The 22,337-nt window shown below is 39.7% G+C and overlaps 1 protein-coding gene and 1 long non-coding RNA gene across 51 annotated transcripts in view; one reads left to right on the top strand and one right to left on the bottom strand.

The window, feature by feature from the left end:
• Positions 1-4,008, top strand: part of LOC106508874 (uncharacterized) — a 206,202-nt gene extending 202,194 nt beyond the window's left edge. Inside the window, 1 exon segment of the long non-coding RNA NR_201404.1 lies at positions 3,052-4,008. This is a non-coding gene — a long non-coding RNA (uncharacterized LOC106508874).
• Positions 1-22,337, bottom strand: part of RIMS1 (regulating synaptic membrane exocytosis 1) — a 462,151-nt gene that overhangs the window by 8,150 nt on the left and 431,664 nt on the right. For all 50 annotated transcript variants that reach the window (XM_084959111.1, XM_021072879.2, XM_021072912.2 and 47 more), the window contains 2 exons: positions 2,755-2,893; positions 199-311 (listed from right to left, as the gene is read on the bottom strand). In XM_084959111.1, coding sequence (XP_084815237.1) covers positions 199-311; positions 2,755-2,893 — 252 coding nt within the window. The remainder of the gene's footprint in view (positions 1-198; positions 312-2,754; positions 2,894-22,337) is intronic.

The raw sequence follows: 22,337 nt of genomic DNA, 5'->3' as shown, positions 1-22,337 counted from the left end.
AATTTTGATAATTCAAAGGTTGATGACTAACTTAATACCCCAAGTTAGAAAAATGCATTCGCAATTAGATGAATCATTTGAAACCAGTAACACCTGAGCCAAAATGTTGCTTCTCATTTGTATTACTATTATGCCACTTTAAATGATCTTGCCAACCTTGAAACATCAGTTTTCTTGAGTGAAAATAATTATTCTTACCCATTGCAGGGGTGGCGAGGGTTTGGCGGCCAACAAGCTGGGCTGGTCCCAATCCATCAAGAAAATCACTAAATTGACTATCCGCTCCTAGTCGCACTCCAGGAAATATTAAGCTATTAGCAAAATGACAAAAACCAAAACATAAAATCTCCTATAATTTTTTTCACTAGTTTCCATTAGACTACGAATTATGATCATGAATCAAACTGTACTTAGGCAATCAGTTTACTTACTGATTCTTTGCATTGCCTCTTAGCCAAGCATGAGGCTCAGCACTGATGGAGAAAAAGTCTAAACTATAAGTTTAAAACTGATGTTTTATTCAGGAGGACTAAGTTATAGGTTTTTTTTGTTTTGTTTTTTTGTTTTTGGTCTTTTTTTTTGCGCTATTTCTTGGGCTGCTCCAGCGGCATATGGAGGTTCCCAGGCTAGGGGTCGAATCGGAGCTGTAGCTGCCAGCCTACGCCAGAGCCACAGCAACGCAGGATCCGAGCCGCGTCTGTGACCTACACCACAACTCACAGCAACGCCGGATCTTTAACCCACTGAGCAAGGGCAGGGATCGAACCCGCAACCTCATGGTTCCTAGTCGGATTCGTTAACCACTGCACCACGACAGGAACTCCTAAGTTATAGTTTTTAAGGCAGTAAGTTTTCTGGACACTTTACAAATACAAATCCCTACAGAAGTGTATCCCCGACGTAAGAATAAGATGCAAATGTTTATACTTTGAACTGTATAAATAATTGCTCATGAACATTAGGTAACATTGGTGCTACATTTTAAGAAGTTACCAATAATTTCTTGAAAAAATATTACAGTAGAGTACAAACTCTTATTTACAAATAAAAATGTTTAATTTTGTTTGGCGTTCCTGCTGTTGTGGCACAGTGGGTAAAGAACCCAGCTGCAGCAGCTCCAGTCACCGTGAAGGCGCAGGTTCAATCCCCAGGTTAAAGGATCTGGCATTGCTACAAGCTACGGCTTAGGTTGCAGCTGTGGCTCAGATTTGACCTCTGGCCTGGGAACTTCCATATACAATAGGTTTAGCTATAAAAATTTTTTTAAATGTTTATTACGTTTTTCCTTTTTGAGCAAATTAAAGTCTCACATTATCTGAGATTTTTTTTTAAGTTCAAATGGAAATGAATGGGTTAAAACATGCCACACCAGGACTGCCTGAAACCCCAGGCTATATACTCTTGTTTACTGATGTCTCCTGGGTAGCAAGAACAAGGCTTGTTACATTGTTGGGCTTCAAGAAGTAATTTTTGGAATAAACAGATTTCCATAAAGATCGATTGTTTCCAATGTGCTTTCATATATATTATTTCTTCACAATCAAAGGAATTAGAGTGTCTATTATATCTCATCCAGAGACTATAAAATATATCTATGAGATGTTAAGTGGCTTATCCATGGTGGAGGTAAATATGATTAGATGTGTTAATTTTTATATCAGAATACAATGTCTCCAGCCTTTATTTGCAGGTTGCTTCATGATACTTCAGCAAACACTGGTATTTTATTAGCAAGTTTAACTTCAGTAGCTTCATGCCTGCTGACTTTTGATCTTAGCTATACCTTGCTGGGAGCATTCTTACCAATAACTGGATCAAATAAACAGAATCACTCATTTCAGGTATGGGAAAGCCTATCATGAACATAAACTTGGCACAATTTATTTCATTTTGTGAACAAAATAGGCAAATGCAAGTAAAATAAAATAAATTATTAATTTTAGATCAGTAAAAAGATATTTGAATGGTACTAAATAATTATGGCATGGTTGATTCCCAAGCAACCCCCTGTGGAATGACAATTACTTATTGGTAAGATCTATCACCTCGGCAAAAGTTCAGTTTCATCAGAAAATTTCTCAAGCATAGAAAAATGCAGGTTTTATGCAGGATCTATATGAAATGGTTAAGAGCAAATCCAGTAAGCTAAAAATCTAGTTTTTTTTCCCAAAATTAATTTGTTTCAGGATTAACTAAAACTCTTTAATCAGAAAAATAATGAAGAAGAGAGATCCTGGGCCTTTTTCCTAAGGTATAAAATGAATTCGTGATGTAAGAAAATGTAAGCTGTTATTATGAGAATATTATACTTACAACAACTTAGAGCCCAACATAGTTTGGAGAAAAGTAGGAACGTGGGCACTTAGTTTCTCACTTAGACATTTTAATTCAGATTTTGGCATCTGGACCAGGCAATGAATGAGTTTTCCGTATGAAAGAGTCCATTAAATGTGGCATTTCTATAATAACCATCTGGTAATGGACTATTCTGAGCTTTTCTGGATGACGGACATCAGTTTATTCATGTTAGTCCACCATTTCTCCATCCCTTAGAAAGGTCTGCATGACCAGGTGCAGAGATGTGCCCGTGTATATGTATCAGAAGAAGTCAGGCTATGTTAAAATGGATGGTTGAACTTCCGATTAAATATAGAAGCTTCGTGATAGCCCCCAAAGCCTTGGTAGCTTTGTTCTTCTCGCTATGACTACACAAGCCTTGGTGCCAAGCCATACAGATGTGCTAACATCACTTACTTTCCCTCGGAGCTGTAGCTGTTAATGCTGCCATCTGTCGACTCCCGACTGGGCTGCCGTACCATCTTTCTCATCTCTGCTGCCATTCCTGTTTCTGTGCTTCTCTGTATGGTGCTTTTCAACTTCTTGTGGCCTGACTCTGACAGGAGAGAGTAAAAGAAACTCTAAGTTGGTTTTAGACAGTCCCCCCTGAGATTGATTGATGCTGCAAATAGAACAGTTAATTATGCATATAATGAAACATTTACTCAGAAAAAGTGTCTAAGAGAATCCTCTAATTAAGTCTCTTTGCCAAAGGATGCAATGGCCAAGGAGACAGTGGCACAAGGTACCAGCCCCAGAGACGGCCTGGATCCCAACGAACCGAAGTGAATACCTTCTGTTACTGCTGCTGAAGCTGTCAACTTCAATGAAAAACTAGATTTTGCACCAAACCGTTATGTGGAACCTAAGAGTTGTCTCCTAATCTGGAATGCTCCAGTGTGTGAGGACAGACCTAAAAGAATGGGCCAAGTCCTTTAAAGGAGAAGAAGCACTTAGAACCAGCATGGAACATACCACCATTTTGGTTCTACCAGGTATCTACAATCTGCATGAAGAGAAACAGCAGGATTTTATTTAATGATATTTGCAACACCTGAACATACATCATCTCATTTGAGATGACACAGGGTTATCTATGCAGCGAGAACAAGCACTATCTTAATTCCAAGGCTTCACAGCTACACAGGGCCTTTCAACACAGCTGTGTGTCTTCCAACTGCAGTTTTGGGCTGAATCTTTCCTGGCACTGTGAATCATACTGGCTGATCATTTTCCTGATAAACTCTAAGTTCAGAGCCACTTCCCTGAGCCCTTTTGAAATGTACTAGCCAGCATCCTATTCATAGTATGGTTTAGGGCATTATAAAACATTTATTTGATTAGAGCAATATCAAAAGGTTAGACAGACTGTTAGACTTTTACAATCTACCATGTTTTTTCTACCTACACAGTGTGCATTTCTCATTTTCGTTCAATTTTTTTCACATAGTAATACTTAATACCCATAAATAATATAGGAAAAATGTTCTCTCTATTCATAACCCCATACCTAAACTATGTATATACACATAAACTTTTCAATCATCATAAAATGTCTGTTAAGAAGATGCTTAGAAACACTCCTAAATAAACCATATGAAAACTTCACCTTAACCTCTCATTTTGGGTCACTGCAACCCTTGTGTAAGTGGTCTAATAAAAGATGTAATTAGTTATACTGTCTGGACTCAGTGCTGAATGTTTTCTATATAACAGCCATGCTGAGGTCTTCAAAGGATAAAGTAGAATATGTCATTCCTTTGCTCAAGATCTTGTGATGGTTTATCATCAAAATTAAAAGAAAATCCAAAACTGCTTTCATGGCACGCAGATGCTGTATAACCTGGCCCCTGGATGCCTCTCAGACCTCCCCTCCCCCCACCCCACGTGATCACTGTCTCCTGTCCTTCTGTCTTCCTTGCATTTGCTGGATACCCCAAGCATGGTGCTTCCAGACCCTTTCCCCTCCCTGTCCCCCCTTTTGGTCTTCTTGTTTATTTAGGGTTCTTCTTCTCCATCACTCTTTATCTCCTTTGCCATGCTTTGTATTGCTTCCCAGGACTGCTCCATCTGCTAGTAAAGCTTTATTTGTTTATGCTTGTTGTTGTTTCACCAATTCCAATTTAATTTCTACCAGGAGGAGGGCATTGTGAATATCCCACGCCATCATCCCTCATATCTAGAACAGTGGTATGAATCACATCACTCATACTAACCTACAATATTCTCATTCCACTTAACACAATTTTAATATAATGCAAACACATCTATATTTATTCTTTTAAAGATCGCACTGTTTCATTGTATGGTTATGTGGTATCATAACGAAACCATCTCCTTATTGATGAACATTTAGGAATGTTTCCAATTGTTATAGGAGTTTTTATATAATAAATTTCTAGGAGTTGTAGGAATTTCTTCAATCTTATTAGCCATCTCTAAATTGTCCTTTAGAAACATTTGTAGCAATTTACATCCTTGACCACCTTGGCATAGATGCCTCCACTTTGCCATCTATGGCTCTGGATTCTTCTTTACCTTTCCTCTTTCTGGTTTTTGTCTTGCCCACTTGACTTGTCATTATAGAATCTGGACACTTACTCAAGGCAGGGACTTCATCTATGGCCACTCTGAGTGCTCTTTAGTTTAGTTTGGGTTTTTATTGATATATATCCTGTGCCTCCTTCCTAGATGTAGTTCCCTTATGAAGTCACTGTGTAGAGCAACATTTCATCTCTGTGTGCATGCTGGCTGCATCCCACCTGAGGGGAAGTGGCAAGCGCCAAGGGTGTTTTACCCAAGTGAGCCAGCTACAATAACAGCAAAGTTTTGCCCCAGGCAATCAGTGAGGGTAGAACACCACATTCTATTGAAAATAATGAGGTTCTTAACTAGAAAAAATGAAGGCAAACTTTAAATGGTCGGGGCAATACTGGGTACGGGAGGAGAAACAGTTAAAAGGACAGCCATTTGGGGCTCAGGTGAGAGTAGTTACACATTAAGTTTTTCATTTATTTACCCTTCTTCCCTTCCTTCCATCTGTCCTTCATTCCATCCATCTATCCATCCATCCATCTTTCTTTCATCCATCCAACAAATATTTACTAAGCACCAACCAGATGTTCCACACTGTTCTAGGTGCCGGGGATATACTGATGCCACACCCTCATGGAGTTTACATAAGTGTATGTCTATACAAGAAAGGCAATGAACAAATCAACAGATATCTAATGTGCCTGGTAATAAGTTCTATGGACAAAAATAGGCAAGGGAAGGGGGGTGGAGAGTGGTGGGGCAGAGCAGCAATGGTTTTATTAGAAATGGGTCAACGTCTCATCAAACGTCGGTGTGAAGGATGTGAGGGGACAGGGCGATAGCCCCCACACTGGGGTTGGTCCTGGTGGCTGTAGTGGGAGGCTGTGAGTGATGGCGGGAGGTCAGGAGGAGCCGCTGTCGGGTCAACAGCACCCAATCCTCAGATTTCCTCTGCAGTCTTTCCAGTGCTGATGCTGACTTCAGCCAGGAGTCTCTATGTGTGCCTGGCAGTCCAGATGATGGGGAGAATGGGCTGTAAGAGCCTGGCTTCTCTTGCATTTCTTAACACTCCTTGCACATGGCTGTCATTCATGACATACTTGTTCAATGAATGAAAAGAAAAAATTCAAAACTGAAGTGTTCTTTATTGTTTTTTGAAACAGGGATATCAAGTTTTCTGAAACAAAGATACATGCACCCCTGTGTTCATAGCAGCACTATTTACAATAGCCAAGACATAGAAGCAACCTAAATGTCCATTAAGTAATGAATAGATAAAGAAGATGTGGTACATATATATACAATGGAATATCACTCAGCCATAAAAAAGAATGAAATAATGCCATTTTCAGTGATATGGATGGACCTAGAGATTAACATATTAAGTGAAATAAATCAGATGGAGAAGGAAAAATATCTTATGATATTGCTTATATGTGGAATATTAGAAAAATATACAAATGAGCTTATTTCCAAAACGGAAAGAGACTCACAGACATAGAAAACAAACTTATGGTTACCAAAGGGGAAAGGGGGGGGGGTTAAACTAGGAGAATGGGATTAATATATACACACTACTATATATAAAATAAACAACAAGGACCGACTATATAGCATGGGGAACTATATTCAATATCTTGTAATAAACTGTAAGGGGAAAGAATCTGAAAAAGAATATATATAAGTGTAACTGAATCACTGTGTTGTACACCTGAAACTAAAATGACATTGTAAATCAACTATACTTCAATAATTTTTTTTAAAGAAGGGTATGTCTACAGGGTGTCCCAAAATTCTTAGATAAATTTTAAACCTTAATAGCTTCCAAAAAGTAAGTGCTATACTCTTTGAAAAAACATCATGGAAGAGGTTGCTTATTGAACTTTGATGCTTATTTAATTTTACAAATTTGAATAATACACTTTGAATTTTGAAGTTTTTTAGTCTTTCTGAAGATGGCAAACATGGACCTGTATCTCGCTCTTGTCTTATTTATGTTAATAAATATCCAGGGCAAAGAGCTTTGATGCACTAAACAATTTTATAAAGGCCCAGGTAACAACAGCTGGGTAAATGATTCCAGCTCTGAATCTGTCTGATTTAAGTTCAAAGGGCTCTCAAATGATCTGGGATGTAAGAATTGGAAGAACTGTTTACAGATGTGGAAACCATGCATGTGGAGAAGTATAATCCATGCAACAAATACTTGTTCAGCACTTGCACTGGTCCTCTCCTTTTCTAGATGCTGATGATACAGCAAAGAACACACTGACCAAAACTCTGCCCGGATGGAGCTTACATTCTAGTGCAGACAGGGCCTTGCTCAGATCACCATCATTAGCAGCAGAAGCAGGATTAGAAACCTGATTTGCTGAACCTCAGTCTTGTGATCATTCCATTACACCACAGTTTAAGACAACACAGACTCTGATCTTACTTATTTTACAACTAAAACAATAGTTTAGCTGTACAGATATTCTCATGCACAATTTCATAAGAGCTTACAAGCTTGTTTGAATACTTTGTTAAAATCACATATATTCTATACAAATACAAGATATAATTATCTGTATTTATCTCTCTATGCTATAATTACAGCATAAAGTGTTACATATATGTCATTTTTAATACCAATACAATGTATTAAACCATTAATTATTGGAAAATATTGTTACGTCTGCTAAGGATACCACAATTATTTAAAAATTATTTGTATCCACTGAAGAGTCATTAACTTGATAAAAGCATGAAGTCTACTATCAAATTACATCATGAAACCTTTGACTTGCAACTGCTGTCCTAAGAACAAAAGATTAGAAAACCAGTATATTTTAATATTCTACATTCATCAACACATAAAATTAGTAGAATCCACGATATCTGGAGGCAATGCTTTGGAGGAACAAACTTCCTTTCACAGAATGGTCTAAAATATATATTCTGGTTATATGTGAATTGTCTCTTACCATATTTAGAGATGCTCTGTTTTTGTCTTTTAATATATTTTATTTTTAAATATGAAAATAATGTATGCATATGGCTAAAGAATCTAAACAGTGAAGACAATTACAAAAGCAAAAAATCTCCCAACCTTGCTCTCATCTCTCATCCCATGAGGTAACAATTTGTTTCATTTTTTTTGTCTGCATGAATTTACAAAATTTTTAAAAAAATTATTGAGGTAAAGAATGCATAGCATAAACTTTACAATTTTAACCATTTTTAAGTGTCTAGTTCAGTGGAATTAAGCATATTCACACTGTTGTGATGTTATATTTAGAAATATCTTATTGACTTAGTAATTTATTCTCTAAGTACTCATTACACAGCAAGTGCTCATAATCTAATAGGCATAGGTCTAGGTGTTGCAGCCCCACCAGTAATAAGACAGGGTAGCACATACAATAAACCACTAAAACCAGTCAGTGAACATGAGAATTTTAGAGAAATATATTATATCACTTACATGTAGTATCTAGAAAAAAGATACAAACTTATTTATAAAACACAAAGAGACTCACAGACATAGAAAAGAAACTTAGTTACCAAAGAAGAAGGGGGGGTAGGGATAAATTAGGAGAATGGGATTACCATATGCCCACCATCGTATATAAAATAGATAAACAACAAGGACCCACTGTATAGCACGGGGAATTGTATTCAGTATTCTATAATAACTTACATGGGAAAAGAATCTGAAAAAAGAATGTATATACATATATAAATAGATAGATGTAGATACAGATATCCATATATAACTGAATCACTTTGTTGTACACCTGAAACTGACACAACATTGTAAACCAACTATACTTCAATTGAAAAAATCAAAATAATGTAAACTTTTAAAAATGATAATTTCAGATACTGGTATTCTTAAAAAAAGAGAGAGACTGTCTCAGTACAGTGAGTTTCTTCTGATTAGCTGGAAGGGAAGGTCACTTCTGAGAGTGTAGAAAGGGCAGCCTTCACTCGTAGATCTGAAGGAAAGATGTTTCAGGCAGAAGGTGCCAGGGAAGGACCCTGAGGAGGGTCCCTGGCATGTCTGAGAAGCTAAGGACGGTCAGGGTGGGTTTGACCAGCCGGGGCTGGAGGGGAGGAGGCTGAAGGAGCTGGGGCAGGCCCCTCTGTACTAAGTGTGGTGAGAAGCAGGGGAAGGTCAGGATCTGAGTTCTATTCACCACGGATCCCTGGAGCTACGGTGTGGGAATGAGCTGCAGGAATTAGAAGTGGCAGAGGCAGACGATGAGGCGGCCCCTTCCTTCCCTAAGAAGAGAGAAACGGTGGCCTTGGTTGCAGGGGCGGGGGGAGGAGTAGCCATGGAGATAAAGGAGTGTGCCCTGCAGTGAACTGAAGTCCTTGCTCTACCAGATGTGTGGATGGTTCAGAAAAACAGGAGGAGTAAGTAACTTTCAGGTTTTACAGTTAGGAAAACTAGTTGGATGATAGTATCACTTCCTGGAAAGGAAGAGGAACTTGTGGTTGGTGGAAATTCTGAATTCCTGATGTCCACGGGGCCCTAAATAGCCCTGTGAAGGGTAAAGTAGGAAGAGTCAGCAGGTGAGGGACAGGTCAGGACCAGAGATTAGGTCGGAAGGTAGGTAGGAAGCTAGGCAGACAGAAGGACAGACAGGACACACCAGCACACAGATGGAATAAAAGTCTATAGTATTAAGTGTAACGGGGAGAGAGTGCAGAGAGAGAGGAACAGAGGAGCCACCGGTGGAGGTGAGGATATTTCCATATTTAGTAGTCCAGAAGAAAGTCAAGGCTATTACGGGGTCCACAAGGGGAGACCTTTTAAGGTATAGAGAGAAAGCGTGTTATTAGAAGAATAAAGTGTTTCAGGGAGTAAGATAACTCAGTGTTGACTACTACTCAGAATTTTAGCAAGAAGCAGACACAGAGGTGATGACAGTGCCTGGATCCATGGGCCGTAGATCTGGTGATGTAGTGGGGCTAAGGGCTTGAAGGGAATGACCAGTCAGAAGAGAGAACGAGAGATGAGGAGGCAGAGTGGCTACTAGGACCATCTCCAAAAGGTCTGCAGTGACTGAGAAAGAGTCCCATAGCATGAGGGGAGACGTCTATTTTTTAAGCTGTGATATTAGAGCTTGTTTCCATGCAGATGGGAATCGATAAAAGCACAGTGTCAAACACACCAGTTTCAGGTCTAATGTTATTGGTTGGCGAGGTGAATAAAGATAGATGATGTCTGAAGATCATCTTTTAGTCAAAGCCCAATGCCCAAAGAATAGTCAATTCCATCCAATAACTGAAAAAAGTAGTAGAAGAATATCACCTCATTGCTTAAACAGTTTGGGCCCAAAAGATAAATGTAATAATGTTCTATTAACTCACAAAGAGAAACTACAGAGTAAGGGCAACTTTTTGGTTACCCTGAAAGTAACAACTGAGATCAGTGATAAGATTTATCTTTTCTTCTATGTACAGGAACAAAATTCAGTTTTTCTTTTTCAAGATTAGAGTATAATTGATTTATACTGTACAGCAGTGACTCAGTCATATATATATTCATATATATATAGTCATATATATAGTCATATATATATAGTCATATTCTTGTACAGTACAGGGAACTATGTCCAGTCTCCAATCGCATGGGGTAGAACATGATGGAAGATGGTATGAGAAAACTCAGTTATTTTCACTTTTACTTCAATTTTTTTAATTTTACATTTTATTTATTTTTTTAATGGCCACCCAAGGCATATAGAAGTTCCCAGGCCAGGGATTGAATCCAAGCCATAACAGTGATAATGCCGAATTCTTAACCCACTAGGCCTCCAGAGACTCCAAAACTCAGTTATTTTTAAACAGAAGAGTTGTGGTGGTTAATATATGTTTTGTTCATTCATCCCTTATTTAATTATTCAATAAACAATTTCCTGAGTGCTTTGGGCCAGTTCTGTGTATGTGAACATGGAAAGGAAAGAGGCCCTGACTCTAACCAGCTCCTGGCCTGGCAGGAGAGACCGGCAAGTATGAGTTTAACTGTGATTCAATGTAAGGGCAACATGGAGGATTTATTTTATATGTATTAAGCTTTAGGTATTTATCTTAACATAAATTTGATAATTAGGTCATAATTCAATAATTTAATAATTCAATAATTTTGGTATTTATCTTACATAAATTCAGTAAAGAGCATGGCCCCTTGGGATGGGTGTGTTTCTAGGGTGACCAGACTTTTGTGACTGGTGAGTCCCCAGGGATCTCAAGGCTGAGGAATCAGGCCCAGGAGCTCCCACAGGAGCTCACAGGGCAGCTGTTCTTACTGACCTCAAGGTCTTGGTCTTATTACCTATTATACCCACATTATGTACCATACAACATAGATATCCAGAGCTCATCTTTTCCAAGAAAATCCTTAGCAATTCTCCCTTGATGATGTCAGACGCTTCCAATGTTGTGGTAATCACACAGTTGGAAACTTTTATTAGGCAGTCTGTTCTAACAGGGTCATGGAGGTTTGGGGTGGGGGTAAGTTTTAAACAAACAAAAATGTTCCTTTTGTACTGGGCCAAGGTTTTGATATTTCATCCCACGCCAGTTAAGTACAACTTGTAAAAGTTTTATTGGTCTGAAGGATATTTTTAGAAAAATCCCATGAGGGTTCTTTGATGTTTATGCTTTCCCTCATTGATTCTCCAATTTAATCCTAAAGCTGTGAATCTACTATATCCCTTTCCTCTTCCCATTTTCCAAAGAAGTTTATAATGAAAGGTATACAGGGGTTAAGGAGCTAAGCATAATATCATCAGAATATTTTTGTGAGATGAATGGAATAAATTCCCTTGATGATATTTTCAGAAGTCTTCCCATCTTTTCCAGTGATAGTTATCCTCTCACTGTATCTTACTCCATCCCCTAACGTGAAAGAGATAAGATGTTCCTTTGCTGCCATGTACCTTAATTTCTCTGCAGATACAGCTTTAGAAAACGGGAAGTTCCCATCATGGCTCAATGTTAAGGAACCCGAATAGTATCCATGAGGATGTGGGTTCAATCCCTGGCCTTGCTCAGTGGGTTAAGGATTGGTGTTCCAGTGAACTGTGGTGTAGGTCGCAGACGCAGCTCAGATCCTACATTGCTGTGGCTGTGGTGTAGGCCAGGGCCTACAGCTCGGATTCTAACCCTAGCCTGGGAACTTCCATATGCCACAGGTGTGGCCTTAAAAACAAACAAACAAACAAAAAGCCAAAAAAAAAAAAAAAAAAAAAGCAAAGAAAAGGAAAAGGGGCTGTCCCTTCTGAACACTGACCTTTGTTTTTCAGTCCATCTGTTGCTAATAGCAGTTCTCCGGTGAGAAGCCAGAGCTGCCCTAAAAACACCTACCACCAGATGAGCTCAGCTCACTCAACCACACAGAACTTTTCAGCAAAACATTTGCTATGGTGGCATCAATCTTTCCTCTTGAAGAGCTGGTAAATATGTAAGTAAGAGCAAGTCCAAGCGGGGCTTTTATATAATGGGCATATTAAACTTAATAAGGCTGCGCCAAATGTTTAGGTAAAGAGGTGTTTGTTCACTGAAACATACTACTCGTGCCACACCCTGTTTTGGCCGTAGATGTCAGGGAGGGGGACAGCCAGGTGCTGGACTTTTCACTGCTTGACTTCCCGGACTCCATGTTTTCCAAAGTGTGTCCGAGTCATGGACTGAATTATGACCTCTCCCCACGCCACTCAGGTCAAGGTCCTAACCTCCAGGACCTTAGAATGTGACTGTGTCTGGAGACAGGGCCTTTAAAGAGATGATTAAATTAAAGTAAGCCTCCGCACCACCCTCCCAGGGAGCCCAAATCCCACCTGACTGGTGTCCTTACAAGAAGAAGAGATCAGGACACAGAGAGAGACCACCATGTGGAGAAGGGGCCAGAGGGCACCACCTGCAAGCCCAGGAGAGAGGCGTCAGGAGAAACCACACCTGCCCACACCTTGATCTTGGACCCTGGCCTCTAGAACTGTGAGCACATAAATTTCTATTATTTGAACCATGCAGTCCGCGGTATTTTGTCACTGCAGCCTGAAAACATCTGTACAGCTAGGGAGTGGACACGTTTTAAGGTCATCTTCTTATTTAATAAATGTGAGGATTTAAATACAATTTAAAGCACCTGGGGAAAAATCATCAGACCTAAATGGTATGAGAATGAAGTTAACTTTATTTCAGCTTGTCTTGATTAAAAAGTGGTCTGAAGTATTACAGGAATATACCTAAATTGTTTATGACCAACTCGATGCTGAGAAAATAAGACCTGAGATTTATCTGGCCAGGAGTAAGTATACACACTTTGATCAAACCTATTTTCTTTCCTTTGTTCTAAGTCAATACTTTAATTGAAGCTGGATTTCACTTATTGAGTCTAAGTCTAAAATATCTCCTTACCATCTCCCAACCTGACTGTAAAAATAAAACAATACTTCAGGCTGAAACTTACCAAAAAGTATGTTTTTGGTTTTCCCCTTTTTAAAAAAACCTCAAGGTATTACTATTTAGGAAATCTTTCCTCTTTCCCAATTTCAAAAGACAGCCTAAGAGTTTTTAGTGATGGCTAGATAGGAAATGGTTTGAAGGGCAGCTCTGGAATCAGAATGTCTGGATTCAAGCTCTAGGCCCCCCAACCCCTTACCCTGTATTAGTTCTATGCCTGCAGGCAGCTTAGGTTAGCCTCTCTGTGCCTCACTTTCCTCATCTTTGAAATGGGGGGATTATCTTGAGTAGTAAATTAGATGATCCATGTAAAGCCTGTTGGACAGTGACCAGCACTCTTTTAAGTCACCTATTGTTATACTCTAAGGCCTCCATTATTTTGGAGATTCCTTCTCAAGCCATATGGCGTTAATTCCCCTTGCTCAACTCAAAGCGCATCTTTCTGTATTATTTCCATATTTAACTCAGAATGCTATACAGAATGAAATGTAATTAAGTTGCAGCATATTGCAGAGACTACTCATGTCCTGAGTATGCCTCCTTACCCTTTCATCTAGTGACAGAACTTCCCCCATTCTCCCAGTTAAGGGTCGACACTTCCCTTCCCCTCTTCCCTCTTGAGAGCATGAGGACGTGATGGTGGGAGCTACAGCAGCCACTGTGGGACTCAGGATGGGAGCACCTACTGAAGCTGGCAGATCTTGGGTCCTTGACGGGACTGAGCCACTGCACCAGCCCCGGACTGGACAGTCCACCTGCACTATTACTTGAATCTTGATCAAGCACTCTATTTGTGGGTCTTTTGCTTCAGCAGTCTATCCTATACATAGTATGTAGTATTCAAAGTAAAATCCAGTGTGGATTTAAAAAAAATAAAGGAGTAGTTTTGTGAGAGTACACACGATTCTCAACTTCAGATGGGAGACTTGAGTTATTGAATTTATCCCTGACAGTTTCTTAAGAAACTCTTCTAATAACAGACTTAATGGAAATTTTCCTTCTCTCTGAAGCCTCAGAGAATGTGAGGTTAGAGGGGGAAAATTTAGCAATAACTGATGTTTGCTAAATATCATCATTGTGTAAGGCACCCTGCAGGGTACATTGTATAGAGAGGTCCTTTCCTTAGTTTAATATTCTGAAACAAATAGACACACATGAAGTTCCTAATTTTTGAGCAGCAGTAACTGTACTGCATGGCTTATTATGGGCAGAAAAGACAGTTTGAGGTCATAAAGTAAATTCTTTTTTCTATATTCTATAAAACAAAGTAGGTTCTCTGCTTCTCACCATGTTCCTTTAAACAAATTGGATGGATTTTCATTAAAAGAGGGACAATCTGATTTGAAATATGAGCTATGTGGCACATGTGAAATTCTTTTTGGGAATTTAGGAGACCCAGCAGGGTGATTCAGAAAGACAGGCAGGAATTCTTAAGAGGGTCTGAGTCAGAGGTACAGCTGACCCAGGAGAGGCTTGTCCAGTGGAACAGTCTCCATGACTGAAAGACTCCATGTGGAAACTCAAGGACACAGTATCAGGCACTCTACATGGGGGGGTGAAGGAGGCAACTGGGAAGCTTCTTATTTGGGGGTCAATGTAGACTGAACCGGCCACAGAGAAGGAATTAACTGTGTTCAGGCTTGTGATTTTTCTCCATTCCCAGTGGAGGGGCAGGCCTCGTATGTGTCTGTGTATCTCTGTATGGAGGGAGGGAGGGACCAACTTAGAACAACTTACTGAAAGGTAGGAATAAATACTGCCCAGATAAATGGGACAGAATAAAATGGGTCTGACTAGCTCTCTTTTTTTTTTTTTTTTTTTTCTTTTTAGGGCCATACCCATGGTATATGGAGGTTCCCAGGCTAGGGGTCAAATTGGAGCTATAGCTTCTGTCCTATGCCACAGCCACAGCAACACTAGATCCGAGCTGCATCTGCAACCTACACCATAGCTCACGGCAATGCCAGATCCTCAACCTACTGAGCAAGGCCAGGGGTTGGACCTGCAACCTCATGGTTCCTAGTCGGATTCCTTTCTGTTGCACCATGACAGGAACTCCGGTCTGACTAGCTCTTAAAGGCAAAGTTACAGTTAGTAACCATTGGGTGTGCCTATCTCTCAAGATGCGCCTCTTTGTCCCTCTGGATGGTGATCTCCACAAATCTTGGCACCCTGACCCTGGAGCTGCAAAACTTACAGACCAGAGAGAAGGTTCCTCAGGGAAACGGGCTGGGAGAGAACAGGGCAGCAGTCAGAGAATCCTGTGCTTCACAGAATAAAACGGAACGTGCTGGCACAGCCTGCTATGTCTGGTTTACGATGCTCACATAACTGGGTATTTCTCCATGGATTTTTAATAGACCATGAAAGCATTCTTTGCTAAGATTTGATTAAGCAGAGAATCCAAAGAAAACTTGCTTACTGGGATCAATCTTTCAGAAGCTATGAAATTGGAAACCAGAGACTTTTTTTTTTTAAACTGGAAAATTTTTAGGAGAAAGAGAAAGTTAAATCAGGTGCACCAACAGCCATTTCTTTTCTCTTGCATTTATAAAATTAAGCGGTAAGAAATACAGGTGGTCAGAGAGATAGCTTTGCTACTGGTAGCTTTGAAAAATAATCCAGTTGTCATTTTATTAATAAGGACATTCAGAGACTCACTGGCAAAGATTACAAACATGTTCACTAGCAAACTTCCAGGGAGTCAGCAGCCAGAAAATAATGCAGAAATCTGTGTAACTAAGTGGCAACTTATTTACAAAGCAATCCACCCTCATTGCCTCACCTCCACTGAAGCCTTGCCCCTACCACCTCCAGAGGCCTGCGTACAACCATCAGAGATTCTGTGTGCCAATTTATGAGAAGCAGAATCCATGGTGAGAAAGTAAGGGGTACTCGAGGCGGCTGCAGTCTCCCCAAATATTGCCATCTGGCATCACCTTAATGTCTAACACCAAGTTGACATACCTATTCTAGAGGATGGGAATTGAAATTTAAAAAATAGTTATATCTATTTCATCTACTGAGTGATCAGAAAGGTTATTTATGTTTTAAGAGGAGATAAAAGGTATCAGGGTTACTAGTAAGCACAAGAGTTGAAGTACCTATTATGGCCCAGCAGGAACAAATCCAACTAGTAACCATGATGTTGCAGGTTCAATCCCTGGCCTCGCTCAGTGGGTTAAAGATCTGATGTTGCTGTGAGCTGTGGTGTCGGTCGCAGATGCAGCTCGGATCCCGTGTTGCTGTGGCTGTGGTGTAGGCTGACAGCGACAGCTCAGATGACCTCATCTTAGCCTGGGAACTTCCATATGCCACGGGTGTGGCCCCCCAAAGCAAAAATCAACAAACAAACAAACAAAACAAAACAAAAGGGTTAAGTTGGTTAATTCAAGAGAAAATTTTCAGATTCTGAGAGGAAAGAGCAGCATGAATGAAGAAGTGGGAGAGAGGAGGGAGAGGCAGATAAAGAGAGACCAATTTTCCTGAGGCAAATAAAGATCACAAGAGTAAGGGGGGCCATCAGAACAATGGATTTGGACAGCTGGTCCTTGTAAAGCAAGACACACTGACAACTTCATTTCAGGCTGACACTGAAACCAAACCACGCCTCAGAGGATGAACAAAACAGGCAGCAAACTGGGCATGTTAAGTAAACAGTGGTAATGGAGGCTTGGCCACACAAGTCTTGGGAGTAATCCGAAGACTGGCTGTGTGCCACTGAGGAAGAGCCCATGACAAGCAGGAACATCACTTATGTACAAAAGGATCAACCTGAGCCTGTGTGCTTGAGACAGCTGAGAGCCTGCTGGCTGGCAGCTTCTGCATTGGCTGTAGTTAGAATGAGTTTTAAATAAATACCATATGACCTCACTTACATGTGGAATCTAAAATATGACACATGACCTCATCTATGAAACAGAAACTGACTCACAGACACAGAGAGTAGACCTGTGGTTGCCAAGGGGCAGAGGGTGAGGGGGGATGGATTAGGAGTTTGGCATTAGCAGGGGCAAACTGTTAAATACAGGATGGATAAACAGCAAGGTCCTACTGTACAGCCCAGGGGACTATATTCAATTTCCTATAATAAATAATGGCAAAGAGTATGAACAAGAATATATGTATAACTGAGTCACTTTTCTGTATAGCAGAAACTAAAATAACATTGTCAATCAACCAGACTTCCATACGAAAGGAGTGCTAAATAAAACATAAATTTGTATATCCAAAGAGCAAAAGAAAACCCTTAAGGAATAAAGAAGAGGCCTGGTGGTAGAAATTAGTAAAACAGAATATTAAAAATTTGGAGTCTTTAATTTTCACCCTTCTACCTTCCCTCTTTAGAAAATTAGGTAAACAAGAACTTGAGTGATACAACATAATCAAAGCCTAAAATGTGCGCTGGTGAAGGGAAACTCTGGAAAGGTAAACCACTCTACCGAAGAGCACCACCTGTATCTCAGACAATGTAAGGGGTTAACTGAACTATGTCAAGCACAGAATTTAAAGTTTTGATAGGCAAATAACAAATGTGCCTAAGCCGATATCGAAGCATTAAGAGAGTGAGTATGTTAACAAAATGAAGGATAGGAATTGTGTATATATTATTGATACCAATCTGACATTCTTAACAAAGTCAATTAACGATGTGCCTCTCACTCTTCCAGATATTGCTTGTTTCTTCTTAAGGCACTGTCCTAACTTGACTCTAAAAGAATGACAGTCCTGATAGTTTAAGTAATTAGAGAAACATAGGTGTTGACAACACAGAAATGTTTGATTTTGGTTTAGCTACGTGCTATAGACTAAATGTTTGTGTCTCCCACCCCCCACCCCCCATTCATATATTGAAATGTGATGGTCCTTAGAAGTGGGGTCTTTGGGAGGTGAGGAGGTCATGAGGGTGAGGCCTCATGAATGGTATTAGTGCCCTTTATAAAAGAGACCCCAGAGAGTCTGCTAGTTCCTTCTGCAACGTGAGTTTACAGCAAAAAGATGGCCATCAAAGAAGCAGGAAGCAGACTATTACCAGAACCTGACCTTGGACTTCCCAGCCTCCGGAAACATGAGAAATAAGTTTATGCTGCTCACAAGCCAGTCTCTGGTATTTGTGTTACAGGCATCCGAGTGGACTGAGACGTTACACATTGTCAAGTGGAAATAGAAGAACATGGCAAAGACTGCAGAGCTGCTAACTTTTCTGGAAGAAAAACACCAGCTGATATAAGCTGAGAAGAAACCTGACATTTTTTTCATTAGAGCGGAAGTAAATTTATAAGAATATTAAATACCTGATATATTTTGCAGCTTATTTAATATGAAAGAAGCAAAATAATTTCATATTGGTGATATTTATTTTCACATCAAATGAGGAGTAAAAAGAATACGAAAAATAAACACTGGGCTGAAATTCTGAAATGGACACAAGAGGTGGATTAAACTGGTCCATTTAATTAATTAATTAATTAATTAATTTTATTTTACTAAAAATGTTTCAATTTTATATTGGATGATAGTTGATTTATAATGTTGTGTATTCTGAAACTATTCAGGTGTACAGCAGAGTGATTCAGCTATACATTCAATATTTATCTGATTCTTTTCCCATATGGCTTATCACAGAATATTGAGTAGAGCTCCCTGTGCTATACAGTAGATCCTTGTTAAGCCGGTCCATTTTCAAAGAGAACACAACTGAAACATAGCACTAGAACTTTAAAAAGAAGTAGTCTCAGTCACCCATGACATTTTTCACAGAACTAGAACAAACAATCCAAAAATTTATATGGAACCACAAAAGACCCAGAATTGCCAAAGCAATCCTGAGAAACAAAAACTTATCCAAACTCTTTGTTTAAAGAACCCAAGGTACCTTAAGGTAAAACCTTAGCTTCTAATGCCACAGTGAAGATTGGAGCCTGAATCTTTCTGCTTCAAAGGCTCTCTGCCTGACCTTTGCTATAGATAAAATTCCCATTTTGTAAACAAAATACAGTCTCATAATGAAAGCAGTGAGGCAGTGAATCGATTGTTTCAGAAAAAGGAAATATTGTCTCACTCCATTTGTTCACACTTTAATAGGCCAAGCTCAACACTGAGAGATTTTAGCATCTCTGCTATGATAAATTGTTATATTACAGGTGGTGCAACCTAGAGGCAGCCATTTATGGTGTCCTCGCAATGAATAGGAACCTGCGGATTATACATGGTCCAGAGAGATCTCTCTGAGTTCTCCTTAAGGCAGAAAGAATTTGTTTGCAAATATAACTCTGAAGTACTATAGTAAAAAGCTCTTAATAATGCTTTTTGAAACTGCCCCTAAAAATGTACAAAAGGAGAGAAGTACTCCTAAATACTGGTACCCTAAATGCTGTAAGTTGATTTCAGCTTGGTTTCCCTGAAGACAAGCAAGCTCCTATTTTTAAAAAGATAATAAGCATTCAAATTCTAAGTCAATCTGAGGGGGAAAAAAAATTTATAGATTTGAAAACTTCACCTCCTCTTTGCCACGTTAAAGGAAAAACACACAGATAATTTAAAAAGATGGAACTTTGGCAAGCAGGGGTGAAAATGATTATTTCAGGAGTACATTAAACAATTCTGATTAGAAATGACGTCTAATTTTGTAAAAGTTAAATACCATGGAAATAGAGACCAGCAATTCCAACCCTAAAGTGAAATAACTTCTCCGTACCCTTTACATTTTCTTTTCAAGGACACTGCTCTGTGACGTTGACACAGAAAGCCATTTTTCTAGTTCTCTTGCCACCCATAGCATAATAATTCTATTTACAAAATACTTCCATTTGTTGATGGGGGAACCATATTTTGATTTACTAGCATTTGTAACCAATACTAGGAGAGTAAAGTGTATAAGAATGAGCTAGAGTAGACTCTCAGATCACACAGACAAACACACAGACACACACACAGACAGACAGACACACAAACACACACACACACACACAAAGACAGGAACAGCAGCTTTCATTGCTACCAGCCCTTTAAATGCTTTAGGTCAAAGTTAAATTGACAAACACAATTTTAACACTGCATAGTTTTCACATCAGGAAAAAATGTCCTCTTCTGAGTTAGGAGAAGGCACACGTTCTGTCACATGCATTTGTCTTTTACTCTCCTGGGAAGACACATTCTTCCCACCCTTCCTCCCTTCTGACTCCACCCCTGCTTCTTCTCTGCTCTCTTAGGACCTTAGTTCCCCACCTCCTTTGCAGCATTCCTGCCATTATCATCCCTTCCTCCTCTACTCCGCCTTATCCTCTTAAATTTTGCTCTTTAAATCCCAGAACTCTTTTGAGTTTCTCCTTCCAAGAACTGTTAACAAACATCAAGAGGTCTGCCTTCTCCACACTGTTCTCTCACATACATGCATCCCCAGCCATCCTTCCTTTCCCAAATATTAACACTTAATGGTATTGTTTCCAGGCTGTGGACTCAAAATTGAAAGGAACTTACCATCCGTTGGGACAACACAGAAGCAATTCCAATTTGGCAGAATAAGGAGTGTAAACTATGTGTGCAGGAGTGACAGCACAAAGGACAGAGTGAACATCCCTGTCGGGATGAGTTAAGGAACTTCCCACAGAGGAGATGCTTGAGCTATACCTTGAAGGGTAAAAAAACCTGCTGGATACATACACATTCAAGGGACGGGGCATTCAAGACTGTAGGACAAAGGTCCCCAAAAGTCTGTACTCTAGGTAATTGGAACAGCTGTACCTCTAATTTTTTATTATCTGGAATATAGGTCTGATTCTTCACATGTGAAATATCTGAAGATTGGAGTGTTTCTCCTTTATCTTCAATTTTACTTTCAAAGTTCACAAAAAAACACTGTGGCCTTTTTGAGGGGGCAGATTCTGTTTGAATCTCTGCCAGCAAGATCTCCCAATACAGGAGGAAGTCAGGGAACCACAATGTTCCTTGGCCCATTGGAAATCTTGGGAGATTAGTGAGGATGTACAGCAAAGAGATGGCTGGCCAAGGTCATATGCTTACCAGGAGTCTCTTCTTAGCTCTTTAATCTTTTTTTGCATCTTTTAGTCAACTCTTCTTTATTCTGCTTCTTAAAAATGCTTTCTCCCAGGAAATCATCGTGGATGTGAAGCTTATAGCCTTCTCTGAGGACCTCCCTGACACTCTTGGCCAACATGGCTTTCATTTATTCTTGGATACTCTGACTGTGGTATCTCCACTCTCAGGCCCTTTCCTGAATTTCAGTTCCAAATTTCTGTTCATTTTCATCTACAGAATCCTGCTAGCACCCTGGAGGTCATAACACATTGGAGCTTTCCGAGGGTTTTAAGCTGTGCCAACTTGGCGAGGCTGCAGTTCCCCAGTTATTCAATCAAACTCAAATTTGGGTATTTCTATGAAGGTATTTTGTTGGTGTGATTACAGTCCATAATCAGTTGACATTAAACAGGGGATGCTATTTCAGACAATAGCTTTGAGAGCAGAACTGGGGTTTCCCTGAGGGAGATATTGCACTGTGGGCTGCAGCTTCAGTCAGGGCCTGAGGCTCCAGGCTGCCCTTCCTCAGGGCTACCCTGTGGATTTCAGACATGCCTGCTAGCACTCCTCACTCACCCCCATATCTTTATACCTCCTAGAGATTCTGCTCCTTTGGTTGAACCTGATTGGTAGAGTTTACAGACCCAAAATGGACTTCTCTACTAATTTCCCATTTCTGTTGAAGGTACTGATATTATAAACGTGGTAATCTTTTTTTTTTTTTTTAACACAGCATGATCTCATTGTTAATCCATTCAAAAAGCAATAGTTTTCATCTGCTAACCCCAAGCTCCCAATCCATCCCACTCCCTCCCCCTCCCCCTGGGCAACCACAAGTCTATTCTCCAAGTCCATGATTTTCTTTTCTGTGGAAAGGTTGTTTTGTGCTGTATATTAGATGCCAGATATAAGTGATATCATATGGTATTTGTCTTTCTCTTTCTGCAAGTCCAGGATTTTTTTTCTGTGGA

Source organism: Sus scrofa, chromosome 1 (genome assembly GCF_054392235.1).
Source record: "Sus scrofa isolate SSC_HxYL_T2T_F1_AM1 chromosome 1, Sscrofa_HxYL_maternal_Yorkshire_Landrace_v2.0, whole genome shotgun sequence".
Lineage (NCBI taxonomy): Eukaryota > Metazoa > Chordata > Mammalia > Artiodactyla > Suidae > Sus > Sus scrofa.
The sequence above is the reverse complement of the archived record's forward strand: the minus strand, read 5'-3'. Positions and strand labels throughout refer to the sequence as shown.